Source organism: Alexandromys fortis, unplaced genomic scaffold, assembly GCF_014885135.2.
Source record: "Alexandromys fortis isolate MF-2015 unplaced genomic scaffold, M_Fortis_MF-2015_v1.1 scaffold_119, whole genome shotgun sequence".
Classification (NCBI taxonomy): domain Eukaryota; kingdom Metazoa; phylum Chordata; class Mammalia; order Rodentia; family Cricetidae; genus Alexandromys; species Alexandromys fortis.
Genome location: NW_026067991.1, coordinates 4,649,911 through 4,670,416, shown reverse-complemented (window position 1 = coordinate 4,670,416; position 20,506 = coordinate 4,649,911). Strand labels below are relative to the sequence as shown.

Below are 20,506 nucleotides of genomic sequence, written 5' to 3'. Positions count from 1 at the left end.
AGACAGGGACAACTCTGCCCTGAGCCCCAGGGGCCTCTGTGAGGTATGGCTGAGGAGCTAGAGGAGGCAGAACGCGTTTTGTGCTCTTTTCTGTGATAACAACTTGTACAATCTTTCAGAATATGCTGTTCGCACTACAAGGGGACTGACTATCCTAAGAGGCCTAAATTTTGGGGGGGACGAAAAAAGATGAGGTATGGTTTTCTGCTTGCCTGGTAGGGAAGGCTGGCACACTCTACCCCGTTTAAGCACCCAGAGGACCCCATGACTCTCAGGAGCTTGGGGCACGGGCCAAGGAAAGGCAGGAATCAGGGTCATGGACCCGAGAAGCATCCCGCCTTCCTGGAAACAGCCACCATGCATACCCACAGCCCAGGGTCAGTCCCAAGCCTGTGATTCATCCACAGACTAAGTGCTGGGCTGATCAATGGATGACTGTGACAATCAGATTACTTGTCACCAGGCTAGTGATGAATGAAAACACAAGCCTGGGCATGAGGGAGTGGCGAGGGAGACCCTTCGGCTCTTCCTGAAGTCTCAGGACCTGCTTCATCACCAGCACCTCAGAACATAAAGAGGTTTGTGAGGTGGCTGCATGCTAATGACCTGTGAGTACCCCCCTCAAGTCTTGAGGGGCAGGTGGTTTTCTTATTCTAGACTAAGGACTTCTGAAGTCAGGGAAGCCCTTGTCTCTTTCCTGGTGTGTGTCCAGGGCCCAGTGGGGTCAAGGGATGGGAGACAGACTCCTGTTACTGTGGCTTGCCAGAGACTCTGTCTTCCATCTGCCTTCCTTCATGGTCAGGATTTTTCCTTCTCTCCTTTCTCCATTCCCTTTCTTCCTTAGAGACAGGGTCTCGGTTTCTATGTATCTCAGGTTGGCCTGGAACTCAGGAACACCCCGTCTCACCCTCCCTAGAGCAGGGATATCAGCTGTGCCACTTCATGGCGATGCTCGGGACTTTCCTTTGTCCCTAGATGTTCCAGCATCCTCTCTGCTTCCATAGCTGCCTGCCAGCAACCACAATTCCATTTACACATCTGCTTCTTGGCTTTGGGCCAGTCATCCTATGGTCTATAAAAGCACTCTCCCTTCAAAGCAGACAGCCAGAGCCGGAGGGGGAAATGCTTGAAGGATCCTACCTTGGACGGTGACCCTGGCGCTGCAGGACACTTGCCCCAAGGCATTCTCAGCCAGGCAGGTGTAGGTGCCACGGTCCTCTGGCAGGGCATCCTGGATGTGGAGCTCGGCCATGCCAGCCTCACAGACGGAGTGGGCAAACTTGATGGGCTGCCCTGCAGAGGGAAGCACAGAAGGGCTCAGGCCAGGGAGCACCTGGTGGTGGGACCCCAGCCCTGACCCCAGCAGGGACACTGTCATGGCACTGGAGCTGGCCCAAATCCACGGAGGATAAGACCGGACCTGGAAAGACTGGGTAGAGTCACTCTGGAAGAATTTGGCATGCAGGAGGGCAATGACAGACAGCTGGCATTTTGGGATAACCTCCATTCCACACACCTGGAAAGAATTCCGCAGGGCCTCTTGGTCCATAGCCCAGACTCAGGCAGAGTAGACCTCACTCGGTCTGAACATGTGGTCCCCAGCTCTTTTGAGATGTCTCCAGAAATAGGGATTCCATTTCCCATTAAAGATATTGATCAGAGAGCAACGCTGCAGCCCCACCCTAATGTCGCAATATGTTCATTTCCTCTGCGCAATAAACTACACTTTAGCATCCAAGGAAAAGATAAACATGCAGAATGAGAATGAGTGGTCCTAGAAGAAACCCTGTTTACATGCAAGTCTAAACAGGCATTGGGTTGTAAGCAGTTAGCATCAGCACCGTCCTTACTACTGCATGCTCGAAAACTGCATCATCCCACAATGGAAGCTTTATTTCTAGGGAAGCAGTCAGTCTCATTACTGAAGAGTCTGGCCTCTAAAGGAATGAGTTCATCTGCTGTACAGGCAGCAACTGTCACTTTGTTCTCTTACGTCCCCCAGTCCTAGTTTGCACTTCATAAAACTAAGGGTGAGGAGGGTAAGGGAGGCAGGCAGTTTAGGAAGAAACAGCCCTCCCCACAGAGCAATGTGTTCTTCTGCACATAACAACACTTCATGTCTCCAGGACAGTTTTGCAAAGAGACTACCGAGCAAGAGGGAGGGAAGAGAACTTTCCCAATCCAATGCACTCCAGAAAAGCAGGACTGAGAGGGTGGACAGAGGGAAGGCCCGGGCCGGAGACCGCCATTGGAAGGACTGAATACCCTCTGTTCTTCTTTTTGTAACAATGACACCCCTAGAAACAGACAAGATCGCCTGACAAAACTGGGAGCGTGGCGGTGGGGGGATAGGGAGGGCAGAAGGGAAAGACGGGTGGGGGAGGGAGGGAGGAGAACTTGAGGGAATGGGATAGTCGAGATGGAGGAAGGACAGAGATGAAAGTAAGGAAAGAGATATTTTGATCGAGGAAGCCATTATAGGGCTAGTAAGAAACCTGGCACTAGAGAAATTCCCAGGAATCCACAGGATGACACCAGCTAAGACCCTAAGCAATAGTGGAGAGGGTGCCTGAACTGGCCTTGCCCTGTAGTCAGACTGAGGAATATCTCAAATATCACCATAGAATCTTCATCCAACAAGTAATAAAAACAGAGGCAGAGACCTGCACTGGAGCACTGGGCTGAGCTCCCAAAATCCAGTTGAAGAGTGGGAGGAGTGAGAATATGAGCAAAGAGGTCAAGACCATGATGGGTACACCCCCTGAAACAGTTTACTTGAGCTAATGGGAGCTCACCAACACCAGTTGGACAGGGAAGGAATCAGCATAGGTCCAAACTAGTCCCTCTGAATGTGGTTGACAGTTGCATGGCTGGGCCAAACTGCAGAGATACTGGCAGTGGCACCACGATTTATCCCTAATGCATGTACTTGCTTTTTGGAACCTATTCTCTTTGGATGGATACCTTGCTCAGCCTAGATATAGTAGGGAGGGCCTTATATCTTCCCCCAAAGCAATGTGCCTTACCCTCTCTGAGGAGTAGATGGGGGATGGGATAGGTAGAGGGAATGGGAGGAGGAGACGGAGTGGGAACTGGGATTGGTATGTAAAATTAAAAAAGATAGCTTGGGTATCTTTTAAAAAAATAGCTTGGGTATCAAAAAAAGGCAATAATGATACCCCTAGAATCTGAGGTCACCAGCATGCTCCCTGACTGTCCTCAGCCTGTCCCCTCTGTCCCAACATTTGTGACAAGCACTGTAAGAGCTTGTCTTTTACTGATGTAGAATTCCTGACTGCTTTGAGTCCCACAAGCAGGGATGGAGCCCCAGGAAGAAGCTGCTGGCTCAGAATACATCATGACTGAGAACTGAGAAACTCTCAACTTGGAGGGCTGGTTGGACTAGTTAGCAGCCAAGGAAGGTGAATTTAAACACGATTGCCCTCTAGTGGGAAAAGTGTGGAAAATCAAGATCTACCCCGCATTCAGTTCGCACAGCTAATAGCAAACCACATGAACCCATGCTCCAAACTCCACCTGCAACCTGATATATCTAATATAATAGTTAATGTGCTATATTAATTATTTAGAATTATTTAGTAATTTAAAATTACTACAATTTTATTTTAATATATTGCATTGACAGATACAATAGTATATAGTAATATGTATTAATTATAAGGTGTACTTATGTATATTATATATTAATTCTTTGAGAATTTCATACAATGTATTTTGGCCATAGTCTTCCCAGCTCCTCCCCCTCACTCCTACCAGTTCCATTCTCACCCCAACACACAACTTTGTGTTCTTTTTGTTTTGTTTTGTTTGACAAACCCATCAAGTCCAATCTTTGCTGTTCATCTATTCTTGGGTACAGAGCATGTACAGGTCTTATGTAGGCAACCATGGACTTTGAGAGTTCAAGAATGGAGCGGTCCTGTCATGTCCAGAGATATTGTTCCAGCAACCCTCCCCTACTTCTGCAGTCTTTCTGTCCCGTCTCCTGAGGTGGTCCCTGAGTCATGGCACTAATAGAATATAGATGTCCCATGTGTGGTTGAGTATCCCAAATGCACCATTTGCTGCATGTTGACCAGAGAAGAGTTTCTGTTAACCACTGTTCACTGCCCAAAAACTTCTCCTATGCGATTCGGTTTTATATAGCTGGCAAACCAAGAACACTATTTAAGTACTATCTCTGTGTGTGTGTTTAAATAAAAAAGAATAAAATTTTATGACACAGGGAAATTGTATGAGCTTCTTATTTCAGTGCCCACAAATCTTATGCACACTGTCTGTTGTTTCTATGCTGCAACATGTAGTTGAACAGTTGTAGAGGAGTATGCCCTAAAAACCTGAAAGGACTTACAGACTGCCTCTCTGGAGGAAATGCTCGTTGACCCTTTCTTAGCTCTGCCCATACTGATGGGGTCTTGAAAACAAAACAAAACAAAAGTCAAATAGCCTTCCTTAATTATGGAATTATAATTAGCATCATAGAATTGCTAGTTTTCATCCAGGATCCGCCTACTACCCAATAGAAGATCAAATTCTTTGGCCAAGTTCTGATGTGGTTTACCAGGTTATTCATTTGCATGTTCATTTATTGACTCAACAAACGCTTATGGATGATCTCTTAGGAGTCTAATCACAAGAAAAGAAACCGAAATTGTATGTGTATCTCTGGGCAGGCATCTCATTACCCACTTTGTATAGGTGAACTTAGTGAATCTGTAATAGCCACCTTGCCAGGTTGGATGAGCTAAGTCAGTGAGTAAGTAGCAGACCCAGTTCCCACAGCTTCTCCTTCTGTGCTTCTGAGGCACACGTAGCTCAGAATGAGAAGCTAGAACTCGAGTCAGGAGGTCAATGGAGCTGGAGCAGGGGGAACTCACCATTGAGCAGCCAAGTGATCCGGGGAACTGGAGTCCCTCGTACAGAGCACCGCAGCACAAAATCCTGGCCCTCGACAACAACACTGTCCTTCAGGACACTGGAGAATGAAGGGGCCATCTGTACCAAGTCTGACCCTGTGAAGGCAAACAACACAAGGATCCTCTCAGACATATAGCTCAACCACCTAGCCTGGTAAGGCAGACGCCCTATCGTCTTGGGCCCTGGGCTTCCTCAACCACTGGCTATGTCTCGTCTACCTCCATGCTTGGGGAGGAAAAGCATCAGACACCTGCAGTCCACTCAGTACAGCTGACAGGGGGTCTTCCAGGGTTACAAAGCTCCCTAGTGCTAGGGCACATACACAGAGGAGCCTGCCTTCCATCCTTGTGACACAGGCTTCTCCCATACACTTTTGACCGTTGCTATCCTGAGCATCCTGGAAGTGCCTTCTCCCATCTTTCTGTATTGTAGGTTCTCTTCTTTATACATGCCACCATCGATCCCATGGTCTCATTTCAAATTAATACCTTATTTGTAGAAACTATGGACACATAGTGGGGCATTTCCATTTGAAATTATTTTAATTAATCATTTCCCCCATTTTCAGAGCTAAATCACATGGCAAAGACTCATATGTATTTTCCCAGTGTAGCTTGGGCCCTGTTCTCAGTCAAAGGTCCAAAGTGACTGACAGCAATGCTGTACACACACTGATGGATGAACTTTCTGCTCTCGGAGAACTGCCTGTGTAGCTGCCTGTGTAGCTTTCAAAGTTCAAAGCCTTTCACACTGTAGATTGAGAAACACTTTAAAACTTGAGGACCTTAATGAAGAGCAACAGGGACAGATGGTGGCTTCTAAGCCATCCTGGGTATGGTAGCGGAGTCACAGGCAACTCTGATTTCACGACCACACTTTCTAGACTTTAGAGTAGGCGGTGCATGAGCAGACACAAGACAGCAATGGTGCTTCTGATCTGGCCTGACATGGAGGATGGGACCACCAGCCCAAGGGCTGTAGAAATGCCCCATCCACACCTTTTCTGAGTCATCATCAGACTCCCTCATTACAGACAGAGATGCTGTTCAGAGTCACTGACAAGATTGTGTTCCTAGCCGACTTGAATCAGAAACACAGTATCTTTGATAAGGCAAGCAATGCAAGGAGGGCGTTTGACACAAGCCTTGCCTGCAGAACATTCACAGAGAGCATTTGCCACTTTTTTCAAATGGAAGCTGTGTGTGGAAATGCTGTTTGGAGGAAGTAGAGTTTAGCATGAAAGAGTAGAGGGGTACAGGAAGAGCTCCCAAGAAGAGAGTAACCAAGAAGGATGGGGAAAGAGGAAAGACGGAGGGGGGTCAGGGGGAGGAGGCAGAGTCATCCCTGCTGGCTAAGCTTTCTACAGAGGATTGAAGGGGTTGAAGAGATGTGTGAGTAAAGGAAAGAGCCTTCCTGCAGTTAGAGGAAAGAGGAAAGAGAGGGCTGGTGTGGATGCTAAATCACGTGCACAGCACAGACTGCGTCTTGGTAAAGTATTTGCCAAGAATGAATGGGACATTTGTAGTCTGGAGAGGTTGCAAGATAGTGGTTACCTTAAGAAGAGAGGGGAACGCAATGCACTTCTAGAAGGGGAGAGAAAAACAAAAAACAAAAAACCAACCTCTGTAATCTACTCCATTAAAGCAGAGAGAATGTCATCATAGAGATTCTAGGTTAAGCTTTCCAGAACTCTGGATATTAACCAAGGTGTGAGAAACCCAAACCGCATCCCTCCAAGCTCAGCTGGATCTTGGGAAGGACAGCAGGCTCTGTGATCTTTCAACTCCCATTCCCTTCATCCCAGCTCTTGGCAGCTTTGAAAACCAGAAGCAACTATGGAACTTGTGAAAATGAACTGTTTGGCAGGGGTTGAGGGGGGAGGGGATCAGAGCTCCCGAGAACCACAACCCCAAGAGAATCATCATCCCTGCCTGGTTCCAGCAACTCCTTCGGCTCCACCTCCAGCACTGTCTGCTTTGACCTGACTCAGAGCTTGGTCTATGCGAACCACTTTATCCCCAAGGTATTAGTGAAAAAGCAATTATTTAACATCACTGCTACTGAGGCAGCAATATCAGCTGGGACTAGTAAGAGTCTGACCAATAAAAACTTATGAGGGAAAACTGGGAAAAGGCCCATGGCTATCAAACCCCAACATATTCTCAGTATACACAAAGCTCTGTGTCTGCTCAAGTCAGACCTGAGAGGCCCTGCTTTCATCTCTGACTGGTCTGGGGACTCCGTGCTAGCGGGGAACAACGGCTAAGTTGAGCTGTGAACTTTCAGCAGTAGAATGAAGATTTACTTAAACACATGCAGAATCCCTTGTCAAAGACTGGAAGGCACACTGGTCCAAGGAATTTCCTTAACTTATCCATACGCAACTGTTACTTCAGTCATCAAGATGATGAAGTGGAGATGACGCTGGACACATGGTAAGTATTCTGGTGCTACCGATGTTCCCAAGGTGCCCATGCATTGGGTCCTCAGCTTTCTGGGCTATGGTGGACCCTATAGGTGGGGTCTAGTGAAAGGAAGTTCGGCCACTGGGGAGTGTCCTTTTGGGGGATATTGGAATTCTACTCAATCATCTTTTGCTTTACTCCCTGGTTTCTATGAGGTGGGGAGCCTCCTCCATCACATACTCCCTGGTAGGCTTTGTCACCACAGGACCAAAAGCAGCAGAATTAGTCGACCATGGACCGTCAGCCAAATAACCTTTGCCCCTTTAGGTCAATTATGTAACGAATTTGATCACAGGACAGAAAGCTAACACAGCCAGACTTTGCAGGATAGGAGGAAACATTAAAGATCATACGTTTAATAAAGGACTTGTATCCCAAATATATAAAGAACTCTTAAAACTCTGCTACAACAAAAAATTTACCCAATTAAAAAAATGGGCAAAGGTGTTTCACTAGATTTTGGCAACACACACACACACACACACACACACACACACACACAAACAACTAAAAAGCACATGACATATACTCAGAGTTAGTATTTGAGAAAAGCAAGTCAGAATCCCAGAGAGACAGCTATAGACAAGTAAGATACGGAAGGTAACTGCTGGTATGTGGGGAACCTGGAACACTTGTGCATTGCTGCTGGAGCAAAACGGTGATGTTACAATGGCATTGGGTTTTTGATCCTACTGCACGTACTGGCTTTGTGGGAGCCTAGGCAGTTTGGATGCTCACCTTCCTAGACCTGGATGGAGGTGGGTGGTCCTTGGACTTCCCACAGGGCAGGGAACCCTGATTGCTCTTTGGGCTGACGAGGGAGGGGGACTTGATTGGGGGAGGAAGAGGGAAATGGGAGGCGGTGGCGGGGAAGAGACAGAAATCTTTAATAAATAAATATAAATAAAAAAGAAAAGAAAATGGCCCGCTGATTCCTTAAAGGGAAACACAGCATCACGTGATGACTCAACAACTCCACAGGCATTAGAAAGCACTTGCACACAATGGTCACAGAGACAGCCCATCCCTGGAAGAGCTAATGGCCGCTGAGGGAGGGAGAGACAGTTTTTTCTGGACAAGAGCCTCCTGATAAGTTTCTCAGTCCTAAGTAGTCCTCTTTAAACATATGTGCCTACAGGTAATACTAACTGGACTAAGTAAGTGTGTGTGTGTGTGTGTGTGTGTGTGTGTGTGTGCGTGTGTGTGTGTGTACACAATAATTATAAAAGAATATGTCATGAATTAGAGGAGTGATGGGGTACATAGGAGGAGTTGAAGCAGAAGAGGATGGGGTATAAGTGTGTAAATGCAGTGAACTCATGTAAGAAATCTTTAAAAATTAAAGTAAAAAAATGCCTGGAAAGCATTATTCAGCTATAAAGGTAATAAAGTGCTGGCTTCAACCAAGACAAAACTTGGAAACATTCTTCTAAGATAAAGAAATCGTTCACACGATATAATTCCACTGACACAAAACGTTCAGAATAGACAAATCCATAGAGATAGAAAATAGATAATGGGCACTGGGGCTGGAGCTGGGGCCAAGGGAACAAGGGAACAAAGAATGATGGTAGGGTTTTGGTGAAATTGTCTAAATTTAGATAGTGGCAATAGACATACACTTTTGTGAATGTGTTAAAATCAGTTGAATTCCAAACTCCCAAGGGTGATTTTTATGTTACATGAATTATGTCACAAATTGCCTACCACACAAACCAACAACAATAACAACAAAATGATAGGGAGCTGGTAAGCAACAAGCTACCCCAAGATGGAAATAAAAAAAATGTTTCCTCTAAGATGTAGACAAATTCACAGCAGACAAAACCAGAGAAGAATCTAGGCTCTCCAGACATCCCGTTCACCTTTGGTAGCCCTGAAGACACACATCTTCCCCATAACAAGACATGGAGCCTGGACCAGCTGACAAAGCAAGAGCTCCTGACATCACTACCCACAGGTACTCCATCTCTTGAAGGAAGAGATAACATTCCTTGTAAATAAATTTACCAGCACAGTAACATCTCAGTAAAGAGGCAAGCAAAGGAGCTGGAGAGATTGCTCAGCAGTCAGGAGCACTCGCAGCTCTTCCAGAGGACCAGGTTCAGTTCCCAGTACCTATGGCAGATGTCTCACTGCATGAAAATCTAGCTCCTGAGGCTCCTGACACCCTCTTCTACTAAGTTATTTCCTGGGGAGACTTTCAGACACACCTAAAAGCAGACAGAGTAGTGTAGTGAATCCCTCTGCAGATGTCACTCACTTCCACTTTTCTAGACCAATATTGTTTTCTGAACATTCTTGCCTAGGCTTCCCAAATGTGAAGGATTTTTAGGGCAAATACAAGAAATCATATACGCTTCACTAGAGAATAAGTTAAGAATGAACATGGAGACGTTCATCACAACCTTAAATAGCGCCGTTTGTCTAATATCTTGCCAATGTCTACATTTTTCTGATCTCTCACAAAAACTTTTAAATCTTGTTTCAGTCAGAATTGTACTAAGTCTACAAACTATCAATAGATATTATTTATAACTTAATTTAAATATTTTGTACCTTGTCTCTGTGTTTCTCTCCCTCCCTCTCTTCTTGTTTCCCCCCTTTCTACTTTCCTTATAATCCACTTGTTAAAATAACCTGGCAAAGGTTGTTGGTCCCATAGATCTCCCAACTTGGTGTATTCTACTTGGTGATTCTACTCCTGGGGTTTTCATTTAATAGATTTATCAATGGTTTGACATGGACCAAGGGCCCATAATCATGCATTATGTATTTAAAAGGGAAAATTTAAAAATTAAATTTACTTAGTGTGTGTGTGTATGTCTGTGTGCATGTGTGCACATGTATAGTGCACAGGGCATAGCAAGGATGTGGAGTCAAAGAACAATGGTGGGAGTTGCTTCTCTTCTCCCACAGTGTGTGTCCCCGGGATTGAACTCAGGTCATCAGCCTTGGCAACAAGCTTCTTTTCCCACTGAGTCCTCTCACCAGCCCAAGGGAGAAATTTTATAGAAAATCAAATGGAAACGTAGACGGACTGACTGACTCCCTCCCTCTTCTTTGTTCTGGGGTCAGAGATCAAAACCCAGAACTCATGCAAGCTACACACGGACTCTACAGCTGAGCTGTCTGTCCAGGACAATTCATCACGGCTTCTCTGTAACAGCGGAAAAACGACAACAACAGAAACAGTCAGCACAATGAGAAGATGCCAAATTATCCATGTCCACTCTCACAATAGCATATGGCTACTAAACATCATGCCTTCAAAAGTATTAAACAATATAGAAAGAGGTTTGCATTACAAGAGTAAATTAGGATTGAGAGCAGGACTCGGACAAGCGCAAAGCTGATTTTGTTTAAAAGGCTTTAAAATATTTATTTTGGAGCCAGAAGATAATATATGGTTTAGATCCTGCACAATGAACACAGATTGCTTCTATAAACAGACGCTAGACAAGCATAAAGGCGTGGCACCCATGGTCTGGTGGTTCTTTAAGCCTGTGTATTAAGCCTGTGAATGCTCCATCTCTGTGGTTAGAGCTGAGTCACGGCACTGCTCGGACAGCCGAGGAACCTAAAAGAGTATAGCTGTCAACTGGCCTTGGCAGGGACCGGGGAATGTCTGTGTTGAGGGGACTCTGCGGTGAACATCTGATTAAGAATGGGGGGGGTGTGAGCAGTGACTTTCCCCTTGGCCTGTAGGTTAGGGTGACAGCTGCCAACCAGGGTGTGGAGCTGTAGGACCTGAACTGCCTGAGGCATGCAATGACGTATGAGAGTCACCACACCAAGAATCCACCACGAGATGTACTCACGGTTCACCAGGAGGGTCCAACTGTAGGACACATGGCCAAGGCTATTGGATGCTGTGCAGCTGTACCGCCCACTGTCCCTCATCCGGGCTCTCCGCAGGCAGAGGTAATGGGATGCCCCATCTTCATAAATCTCAACGATGCCTTCTCGTCTCCTCACAGGGCTGCCTTCCAGGAACCAGGCCACTTCAGGCTTTGGTATCCCTGAAACTACAGGGCCGTGCGTGGAACATGTGGCCTCAGGGAGCACTGCATGCTTCTAGGGTGGGGTGGGGAGAGACTGACAGGAGGAAGAACGCAGGCTGCACAGGAACTGATTCCCTACTTCCAAGTGTATCCTGCACTCACTGAGTAAATGTCCTGTGAGAGACAGGGTCTTGAGGTGGGGGACAGCAGGGGTGATGAGCCAGTTCTCCAGGGGAGACTGAAAAGAAAAGAAGGACAAAGAAGAAGGGGCTTGCACTGTGTTTGTGGTGATGGGTATGCCGAGTTAGAGCACAGGACCAATGCTCTATTCCATAAGGAGTAATGGGCCACTCAAGGTTTTAGAGACCGGGCACTTCCTAAAGAGAAGACCCAGAAAAGTAGCTTCCCAAGGGACCTAGTTTAAGGTGACGCACAGACACAGAGGCGCAAACTGATGTGCTGAAGGAAGGGAGTGGCCTTCCAGGGGCTACATTTTGGGAGCCAGCACCAAAGCTTCTCTACTCACCCTCACAGATGAACTTGACTGTCTGATCTTCGGTGACTTCTCGGCTTTGGGGCTGACTCTCAAATCTGGGGAATGATGACTCCCTGTGGCTCTCTAGGGGGATGTTCCTGGTGACAAGCTTCCCAATTGGGCCTCCCGGGCCACACTGTCTGCTAGGGAGCATGGCTTGCTGAGGGGCAGCCAGACTTTTCCTCTCTTCCCCAGAAGGAGAGAAGGCCCCGAGGCCTGGCACTCTGGCTTGTGGCTGGACTTTGGCAGCCTGCAGGGTGATGGTGCTGGACGTCTTCTGCAAGACTGAGGACTGCAGGGCCTTTCTGGGAGCCTCCTCACACAGCTTCAGCTTTGGCTCCTGCAGGGACTTCAGGTGGCTGTTTGTGGCCCAGGCTGAGGAGACATTCCTCTGGGGGCTTGAGCAGGTCTTACTTTCGGCCACAGTCTCTGGGTCCTTGGAGATTCCATTGGTCACCTCCTTCCTGGTGTCTGTACTGGGGGCTTTGGCTCCTCTCAGAAATGACCTGTATAACGATGAGGGCCAGGAGGGGAGAGGGAAAAGGGACACGGTGGTCAACAGGGTTACTTGTAAATGTCACCATGGTACAGATGCCAAGTATCACAAAGCCCACAGATGAAGGCTAAAGCAAAGTATTACAGCTTATTCCACATCCCACATCAGAGCTTAGGGGCCATCCTTGACCCTCCCTGTCCTTTGCTTCCACTCCTGGGGCTCCGGAGTTCAAACCCATCATCTTCCCTTGCTCACAAAGCCTCTCTCTGATCCAATCCTAAGTAGCTATGGCAGTCAGCCTTTTAAAGACATAAATTACATTGCATCACTTGAAGCTCAAGGAGGTTTCAGCTTCCCGTTCTATTAAGGATAAAGCCGAGCATCACAGTGGCACCGAGTCCTACTGCCTCTTGCCCCACAAGCCACTACCACAGACCACCGTGCTCCAGCCATGAGAGGGTTACTGGGGCCCCACAGGGGGCTTTCCTTAGGATGTGTCCTCCCGCGCTTTCATCACCTGCTGCTGCTACACCTCCAGGGGCTGAGTCCAAACGTGGACGTTTCAGAAAGGGCCTTCTCGACCCAGGAGTGAAACTGGTGTCCGTCTGTCGTTCTTCACAGAGCACAGCTGTCACTTCACAAGCGAGGCAGTGGAAGCCCTTCTGTACAGTGGGCCGTCTGTTCTCCCATGTCCTGACATCCACACTGTGCCTCACATCCACAAGGGAAGAAAGCAGCCACAACTGTGCCCCAGAGGACCAGTGGATAGCAGGGAAGTTACCCTCAGTGGGGCTAGCTTTGGAAGACACGAAGGGGATACTGAGGCACCGAGTGCTCCGAGAACTTCCACACTGGCAGCAAATTACCACAGGAGGACAAAGCAAAGCACCCCAGATAAAGCGACCCCCAGGCAATCCTCGCTTCCTACACAATGCCTTGGAATTCGCAATGCCTTGAAAATTCTGAGCATTTCCGCCGCTATTGCTGTGCGGAGTATTTTAAGATGGAAAAAAGTAACAATTATGAAGAAAAGACATACCTGGTGGCACTGTCCAAACCTGGAAGAGGGCAGAAAGACAGTGGATTACTTTCCACGCCAAGCAGAGACAACGCCAAGGTGACATTGTTTCCATTTACTAAAAAGCTCCCCTGCGTGGGGCGTGGAGTGGGCTGAGAAATCTTTTTCACACTAGAAATATTTCTTGGCTTTTCCAACAGCAGCTGGGGCCTGAGGACATGGACTCCTCTGCCCCTCTCCAAACAGAGGGAAGCATAATCAACAAGGCAAACCAAGGAACAAACCCTCCAATGAAGGTGCCAAACGGATGCTTTCACAGTTACCTTCAGCCTTCAAGACCACACCCAATCCCAAAAAGTCCATTTTGGGCAGATAAATGCTTTAGAAACATACAAAGGAAGTGACATTTTATTCTTCCAGGAAGTATAAATATACTCTTTTCTTACCAAGTCTATCTCGTGCTTTTTAAATTTTATCATGGAAAATTCCAAAAGATATCCCTAAGTAGAAAGGTGGACATTACAAGCCCTGACCGTCACCAGCATGGTAAGGAAAGAGCATCTCACCAGTCCTGTCAGGCTCCTTTTGTCTTATTCTGTTTGTTTGTTTTTGAATACTTTCAAACAACCCCCAGCAGTGTATACTTTTGTCATCCAGTATATTGAGAGGGAGAAGTTGGAAATGTAAGGGTATGGAACATCAAGGATGGGTGGCTCGACCTTGCTGCAGAGGCCTGCCACAGGTCCTGACTCATAGGGAGTGATCAAGCTACATCCTTGCGTCAGGACTGGGGTTTCTTGTTTTAACTGTATCTGGTGAAACATAAATACCAGTGTACGTGATACACAGAATGTGTCAGGGTGGTTCCGTGAAACCTGTTTCAGTTAAATATGCTTATATACACAAGTTTATGTGAACTGCCAAAACACTTAAATCAAAATAAAGAGATGTTAGGTAGATGATAGATAGGTAGATAGATAGATAGATGATAGATACATAGATAGACAGATAGATTGATAGAGCAAGAAGGCATAGTTTCTCAGGAAAGGAAGGAGACACAAAAGGGAAAACTCATAGGCAGAAGTGGGGAAGAGAGGAGGAGGAAGGTGATGAGGTCACTTCCCCTTCTGATTTCAGTGACCAGTGAGATCTGTGAGCACTGAAGTTTGCCAGACTCCTCCCAATGCACATGCTCAGGTTTCCCCAGGCTGAACTTGGGAAAGGCAAGAGAACCGTAAGCGGGCTATTCAGAGAGGCTGACACGGAAGAACTGACAGGCGCTGAGGATGAAAGCGAGGCAGGGGAGCTATTGCTGACAAGTCCAGTCTGGTGAGGAGGATCCTGGGTAGAAAAAGTTACGGTGAGGGAGGATCTTTTCAGGTCTAAGAAACTCAGGATAAATGGCCCAGGTGCCTACTAGCACACCAAAGTGCATACTGGCCCCCAGGCTCACTCAGCACCTCTCAGCTCCGCCCCACACACCCTGGCCCTATCCTAAATCTCTGGAGCTCATGAGCTTCCCTTCCCCTAGCTTCTCATTCCTATACAACCCTGCCGTTTTGGCCATGCACCCTCTTGGTCCTCTCTCTTGGTCTCCTTTGCTCCTTCTGTCTTCTCTTCCGCTCTCACTTTCCCCATCTCCTGGCCTGGTTTCATCTGCTGATCATGCTCAGCTTACTACTTTCTCTCTCCACTCTAGACTTTTCCAAATGCCTTGGGCCGTATTCTCCCTCATATCTACAATGAAAACCTGCTGTAGGAAGTATTACAGCTTGTATATACCCGCCTACTGGGGCGTGGCCTCTTATACTATTTACGGGAAAGCCGAACATGCAGGTGTGCGCCCCTTCTCGCTTGTTCCCCTCGCTCTGTTCCTGCTGGCTGCTCTTTTGAATCGCGTGATTCAATCGGTCAAGCGAAGGATTTTGATTTGTGAGTTTACCCCTTAATAAATGACTATCGATTTTCTTGATTCTGAGCTAGTGTGGGATTTCTTTTAAGCATCCGACCACCATATAAAAAAAACCTCCTCAACCATGCCATGGAGCGGTCACGTCACCAGTTTACACACATCTGATTTGAGGGACACATGGACAGGTTAGAGCTCAGGCAGGAATGACGGCAGAGCATCGGCAGCACCCCCTTCCTCAACAGTCAGAGATATGAAAAGCTACCTGAGTTAGGAAAAAGACAGAAGACACAGGGGCAGGGCCAAGTTCGGGACACAGATGAAGGAGACAGACAGCTCAGAGCATCTTCCTCTGGGCCTGGTCTGTGCTGCTAGCCCATCCCATTTCTTCTAAAGATGCACAGTTATCCAAGTGTGTCACACGAATATACACGAGAGAGATAAGGAAGAGCTTCCTCTAGGAGGGTCCCTCTGCATCAGCCACCCGCCCGATACCTGGGATGGAGAGCTCGGCTGACATGGAGGCTTTCCCTGACCCATTCACCGCCATGCACGTGTATGTGCCCAGGTCATCCTGAGTGACCTCATGGATTTCCAGGATCTGCATACCATTCTTCTCTGACATAGATAGGCGGGCACTTGGCTGCAATGGGACATTTCCCTATAAGTAGCAAGAGGGGAGCTTGGTTACAGGAGCCTGCTCTCTTTTTGACCCAGTTATCCTGCCTCCCGCCTGTCCTACGCGATGGACACCAGGGCTTGATTGATGATTGGTGTGGAAGGGCCCCACCCACCATGCACGGGTCAGGCTGTCCCGGGGTAGGTGGTCCTGGTGTGTGTGAAACATCGAACTAAACAAGCTAGGAAGAGCAAGGCAGTTATCAGCGTCTTATGCCTCGGCTCCTGTCTCCATGTTCCTGCTCTGACTTCTTCTGGTGATGTGGAAGCCGAAGTCAAATAAAATCTTCACCCTGCTTTTGGTCACGGTGTTTAACACAGCAACAGAAAAGACGACTAAGCTAACACCTACTTGAGCACTCGGGCTTGGAGCCAACGTGTGGAAACAGCCTCAAAAGACCTATGTTTCTCTGAAGGACAACATATGGGAAGGCTTTCTATATGGTCCCCCTTCAGCTTGTCTTCGCCGCCCTTTCTTTCTGAGGATGAGTTCGGAAGAACCAAGATGTAGGTAAAAGGAGTCCTGTCACTCATCTCACTCAAGATTTCCTTCTCTGAAAAAAAATCTCTTCTCTCCCTGGCCTTGACCCCGCCTGCTCCTGACATCTGCTAATGTCAGCACCTGGCACCGCGAGCTTCTCTGCCTCTCGTTTACTTGGCCCAGCTCTGAACCGCTGGTAAAGCACTTCCACATGGAAGTGAGCTAGAGCCACTAGCTCGCCGAGGCATTATTCCGACATCAGAGATAAGGAGACCGGGTTCCAAGAGTTTGGGGATTTGTCTAGCATCATGAACCACAGAGCTGTTGCCTGAAAACCACCACCCCATTTCAGATTCTCTCTCTTGAGATGCCTGGTCTGTCTTTACACAACGGCTTTACGCTGTTTTGTGAGTAGGAGGATAAGAGGACGGGGTAACAGCAGAGGAGCAATGGAATAGAAGTGTCCCTATCACACCTACCGAGAGCTTTGGGGAGATGCCTGGGACTGAAACAAAAACAACCAACCAGAAAGCCAGATTCCCACTGGTCCCAGGGTTTTAAGATCTCTGACTTCCTGGCCAGGGTCAGAGTCTGGACAGACAAAAACGTTACCTTGAGCCAGGTGACCTGTGGTGGAGGCCGGCCAGTGACCTTGCAGGAGAATCGCCCCATCTGCCCTTCTTTGACCACAGCTCGGCCCAACTTCGTGGCAAACTTTGGTGGGCACTCGCCCCAGATGCTAGGACGGGTCTCCCCTGCTGGGGATGAAAATCTGTCCCCAGAAAGAAATCAGCAGAAAATCCAGACTTAGGGTAGCAATTCAATTCTTCCCCTCCTTCCTAAGTTGTTAAAATTGTGGCCAGAAACCATTCAAGGGTTGTTTTTCCCAACTCTGTGCCTCAAACGTGTCCTCTTGTCTCCTCTGGGTAATCGGTGGCACTAGAATATATCACCTCCACCACATGGAAATGCAGCCGTGTGGCATTTACTAGTCTCCCTCAATCCTGAGTTCTACTGAGGTTCCTCTGCTTGGGCCCAGCATTCTGTCTAGGTGCAGAAGCTCCAGGAGATGGAGCTGCACAGCAGAGGAAGCTCCTTGAAGAGAACGTGAGAGCTCTAGTTTGTTCAAGAACATCTGCACTGAACGTCCCTTTGTTGAGCAATAAGTTTGGGTGAGCCACTGAGACCTGGGACTTGTCTGTGACTGCAGCTATTATTAATGCTTCTGAGTTTACTCATCTGAATTTCGTATCCATTACTATCTTGATTGTTAGAATCCTCTGAAGGTCATAGACATAGTCTTCCACTTCCTTAGTATTCAGCAGCTGGGCCAAAGGCGCTACTCACAGAGGCTGCTGGGTGAGAAGATGCTGGGAAAATGACATCCAGTGTCCCACTAGGATACACAAGACTCCTGCACTAGACCTATGTCAGCCAAGTCAGCAGGAAAAACCAACCCAACCCTTACTCCGGCTTGAACATTTCAGAACTTACCCTGAGGTTTTGGAAACAACAGGCTGACCAGGCTTCTTCATAAAATTCCCTGCAAGTAACAAACAGAGAGAAGGCTATGGAGTCAGGGCCAGGCTGCACGCAGTGTTGGCGATGGGTCATGCGGATTCAACAACAGGAGAAGCTGGGACAAGGTTGGTAGCAGTGGACCTGGATGAGCACTAGCTGACTCACTGAGGACATCAGGCTAGCACTTCACACACTGGAACATGGATCCCTTGTGATAACTAAATGAATTTAGTTATACACTATTCTTCCACTTTAAAATTTTTAAAACTTATTTGTTGTTATTTTGTATGTATGAGAGCTTACTGTGTGCACACATGCTCACATTAGGCACATGCCTGGTGCCTGTGGAAGCCAGATGAGGGTGGAACTGGGGTTACAGATGGTTGTGAGCCACCATGTAGGTGCTGGGAACTGAACCTGGGTCCTCTGCAAGAACCGTCATTGCTCTCATCTGCTGTACCATTTCCCCAGCCCTCTTCCTGTATGTTCTCAGTGGGTAAGGAAAGTGAAATCACAGAAGCCACGTGTGTAAAGTCAGACCCCAGAATAGTTCAGGAATTCATCAGCTCTCCCAAATCCTCTTTGTTGAGCTGTGAGGTATTGCTATGGACTCTCTGCTGTCAGAGTTACCTGCAGAGATCCAGCAGCATTCCAGCATAGCCCAGTTAAGTAAGGGAAGGAGATGCCCATGGACATCTCTTATCATATCTATACTTGATGGATCTGATGAAGACTCCACTCTTCCACAGAGGGCTGAGCAAATAGCAACAAGCAGAAATGGAGCAGGGCTGAGCCACCATGGAGCCACACCTCCCCTCACACCACACTACTGCCCCTCACAGCTCTGCCAGTCCTTGGCAAGGCACGATTATCCTGGGCACCCCCAGTTCTAGGGGAGAAGTTAATATAGCCAGTGCCACTGAGCCAGGGTGAGCTGCTAACGTACCAGGCAGGAAACAGTTAAACAGCAAACCAAGAGAGACAAGGTGGGGTGCCCTTAGCCAGCTGCTGCAGCTGGGGACATAACATATAATATGGCCAGGAAATAAGTATGCAGTAACGATTGCACAATAGTGTTGTTTTTGAGTTAGGAGGAGGAGGAGGGGGAACTGCACGGTTTTGAGATAGCCATCATGCTAGAAGTTATTCTCTTTCCACCACACGCTGTGAACACGTATAAAAGCCTCCCTAAGCTTTACATGGAAGGCTCAGTCATTCTCATAGGAGCAAGTGTCTGCAATGGGGAGCATACAGGGCGGTTATTGGAAAATGGTGGATTTCTTCATACTCTCTCGCCTATTTCATTTACATGGCGGCCCAGGAATGAACCCAAGGGTAAAGGCTAAAGGTCACAGCGACCATTTCCCCAGACAGTCCTGTCTTGAGATTTCAGAAGCGCATCAGTGAGATGGGATCAACAACAAACACTTGCATCACGTGTGAGCTGTGACGCCATGCATCAGTGATCACTGTGGATGCATTTTGGCTCAGTATGACCGTAGAGCGAGCAGTCTGTCATCACATCCTCCAGTCAAGGGTAAAAGAAACTTTAAGCTGATCAAAGCAGAGACGAGATCTGAAAGGACCCAACTGACACGTACAGTTAAGATGCTGGGCCCCTTCCATGCTGTTGGAAGAGGTACAAGCAGATAAGCACTATTAACAGCAGGTGTTCGGGGGTGGCGGGGCGCTCAATAACTTTAGGTATATTCTGCTTTCAGTAATAATAGCTCTATTTTTTAAAATTGATAAAAATATATAGTTACAAAAGGGAAACACAATGTAGCTACTCTCTCCCCAGAAAAAAAAGAGAAAGAGAAAATGAACTCTGGCATCCAAACAGGGTGTCAGAGTATCTTGTGCATGCCCCATACAACAGCATCCGCCTGCCAGGCTGCTGAGATTCCCACCACATACCATTTACCACACTTATTAGCGCTACTGATCTTATCAGCGCTACCCATTTGACCTGTTTATGGACAAACAAAACGTAGTTTATTGGTGCAATGAAATATTACTCAGGCATAAAAAGGTATGAAGTACTGACACACTAGAGTATGAATGAGCCTTGAAAAATGTGAAGTGAAGGAAGCTTATCACAAAGGGCCCATATTTTAGAGCTTCATTTCTAAGAAACGTTCTGAACAGGCAAATCCACAGGGAAAAGAAAATGGTTGGCAGGGATCAGAGCCACAAGGAGGAGAGAAATAAGTGGGTATGGATTTCCGTTTGTGATAATGATAAAGTTCAAGAGCTAGGCAGTGGTAGTAGCTGTGCAAGATGGGAGTGTACTGACGATCACCTCAGGGCAGTGTGCAAGATGGGAGTGTACTGACGATCACCTCAGGGCAGTGTGCAAGATGGGAGTGTACTGACGATCACCTCAGAGCAGTGTACAAGATGAAAGTGTACTGACGATCACCTCAGGGCAGTGTGCAAGATGGGAGTGTACTGACGATCA

General features: G+C 47.4%; 1 protein-coding gene across 3 annotated transcripts in view; it reads right to left on the bottom strand.

Moving 5' to 3' along the window:
- Positions 1 to 20,506, bottom strand: part of Mylk (myosin light chain kinase) — a 246,954-nt gene that overhangs the window by 104,504 nt on the left and 121,944 nt on the right. For all 3 annotated transcript variants that reach the window (XM_050159702.1, XM_050159703.1, XM_050159700.1), the window contains exons 4-11: positions 18,019 to 18,067; positions 17,137 to 17,296; positions 15,861 to 16,026; positions 13,478 to 13,496; positions 11,934 to 12,448; positions 11,225 to 11,431; positions 4,899 to 5,033; positions 1,141 to 1,293 (exon numbers count right to left, since the gene is read on the bottom strand). In XM_050159702.1, coding sequence (XP_050015659.1) covers positions 1,141 to 1,293; positions 4,899 to 5,033; positions 11,225 to 11,431; positions 11,934 to 12,448; positions 13,478 to 13,496; positions 15,861 to 16,026; positions 17,137 to 17,296; positions 18,019 to 18,067 — 1,404 coding nt within the window. The remainder of the gene's footprint in view (positions 1 to 1,140; positions 1,294 to 4,898; positions 5,034 to 11,224; positions 11,432 to 11,933; positions 12,449 to 13,477; positions 13,497 to 15,860; positions 16,027 to 17,136; positions 17,297 to 18,018; positions 18,068 to 20,506) is intronic.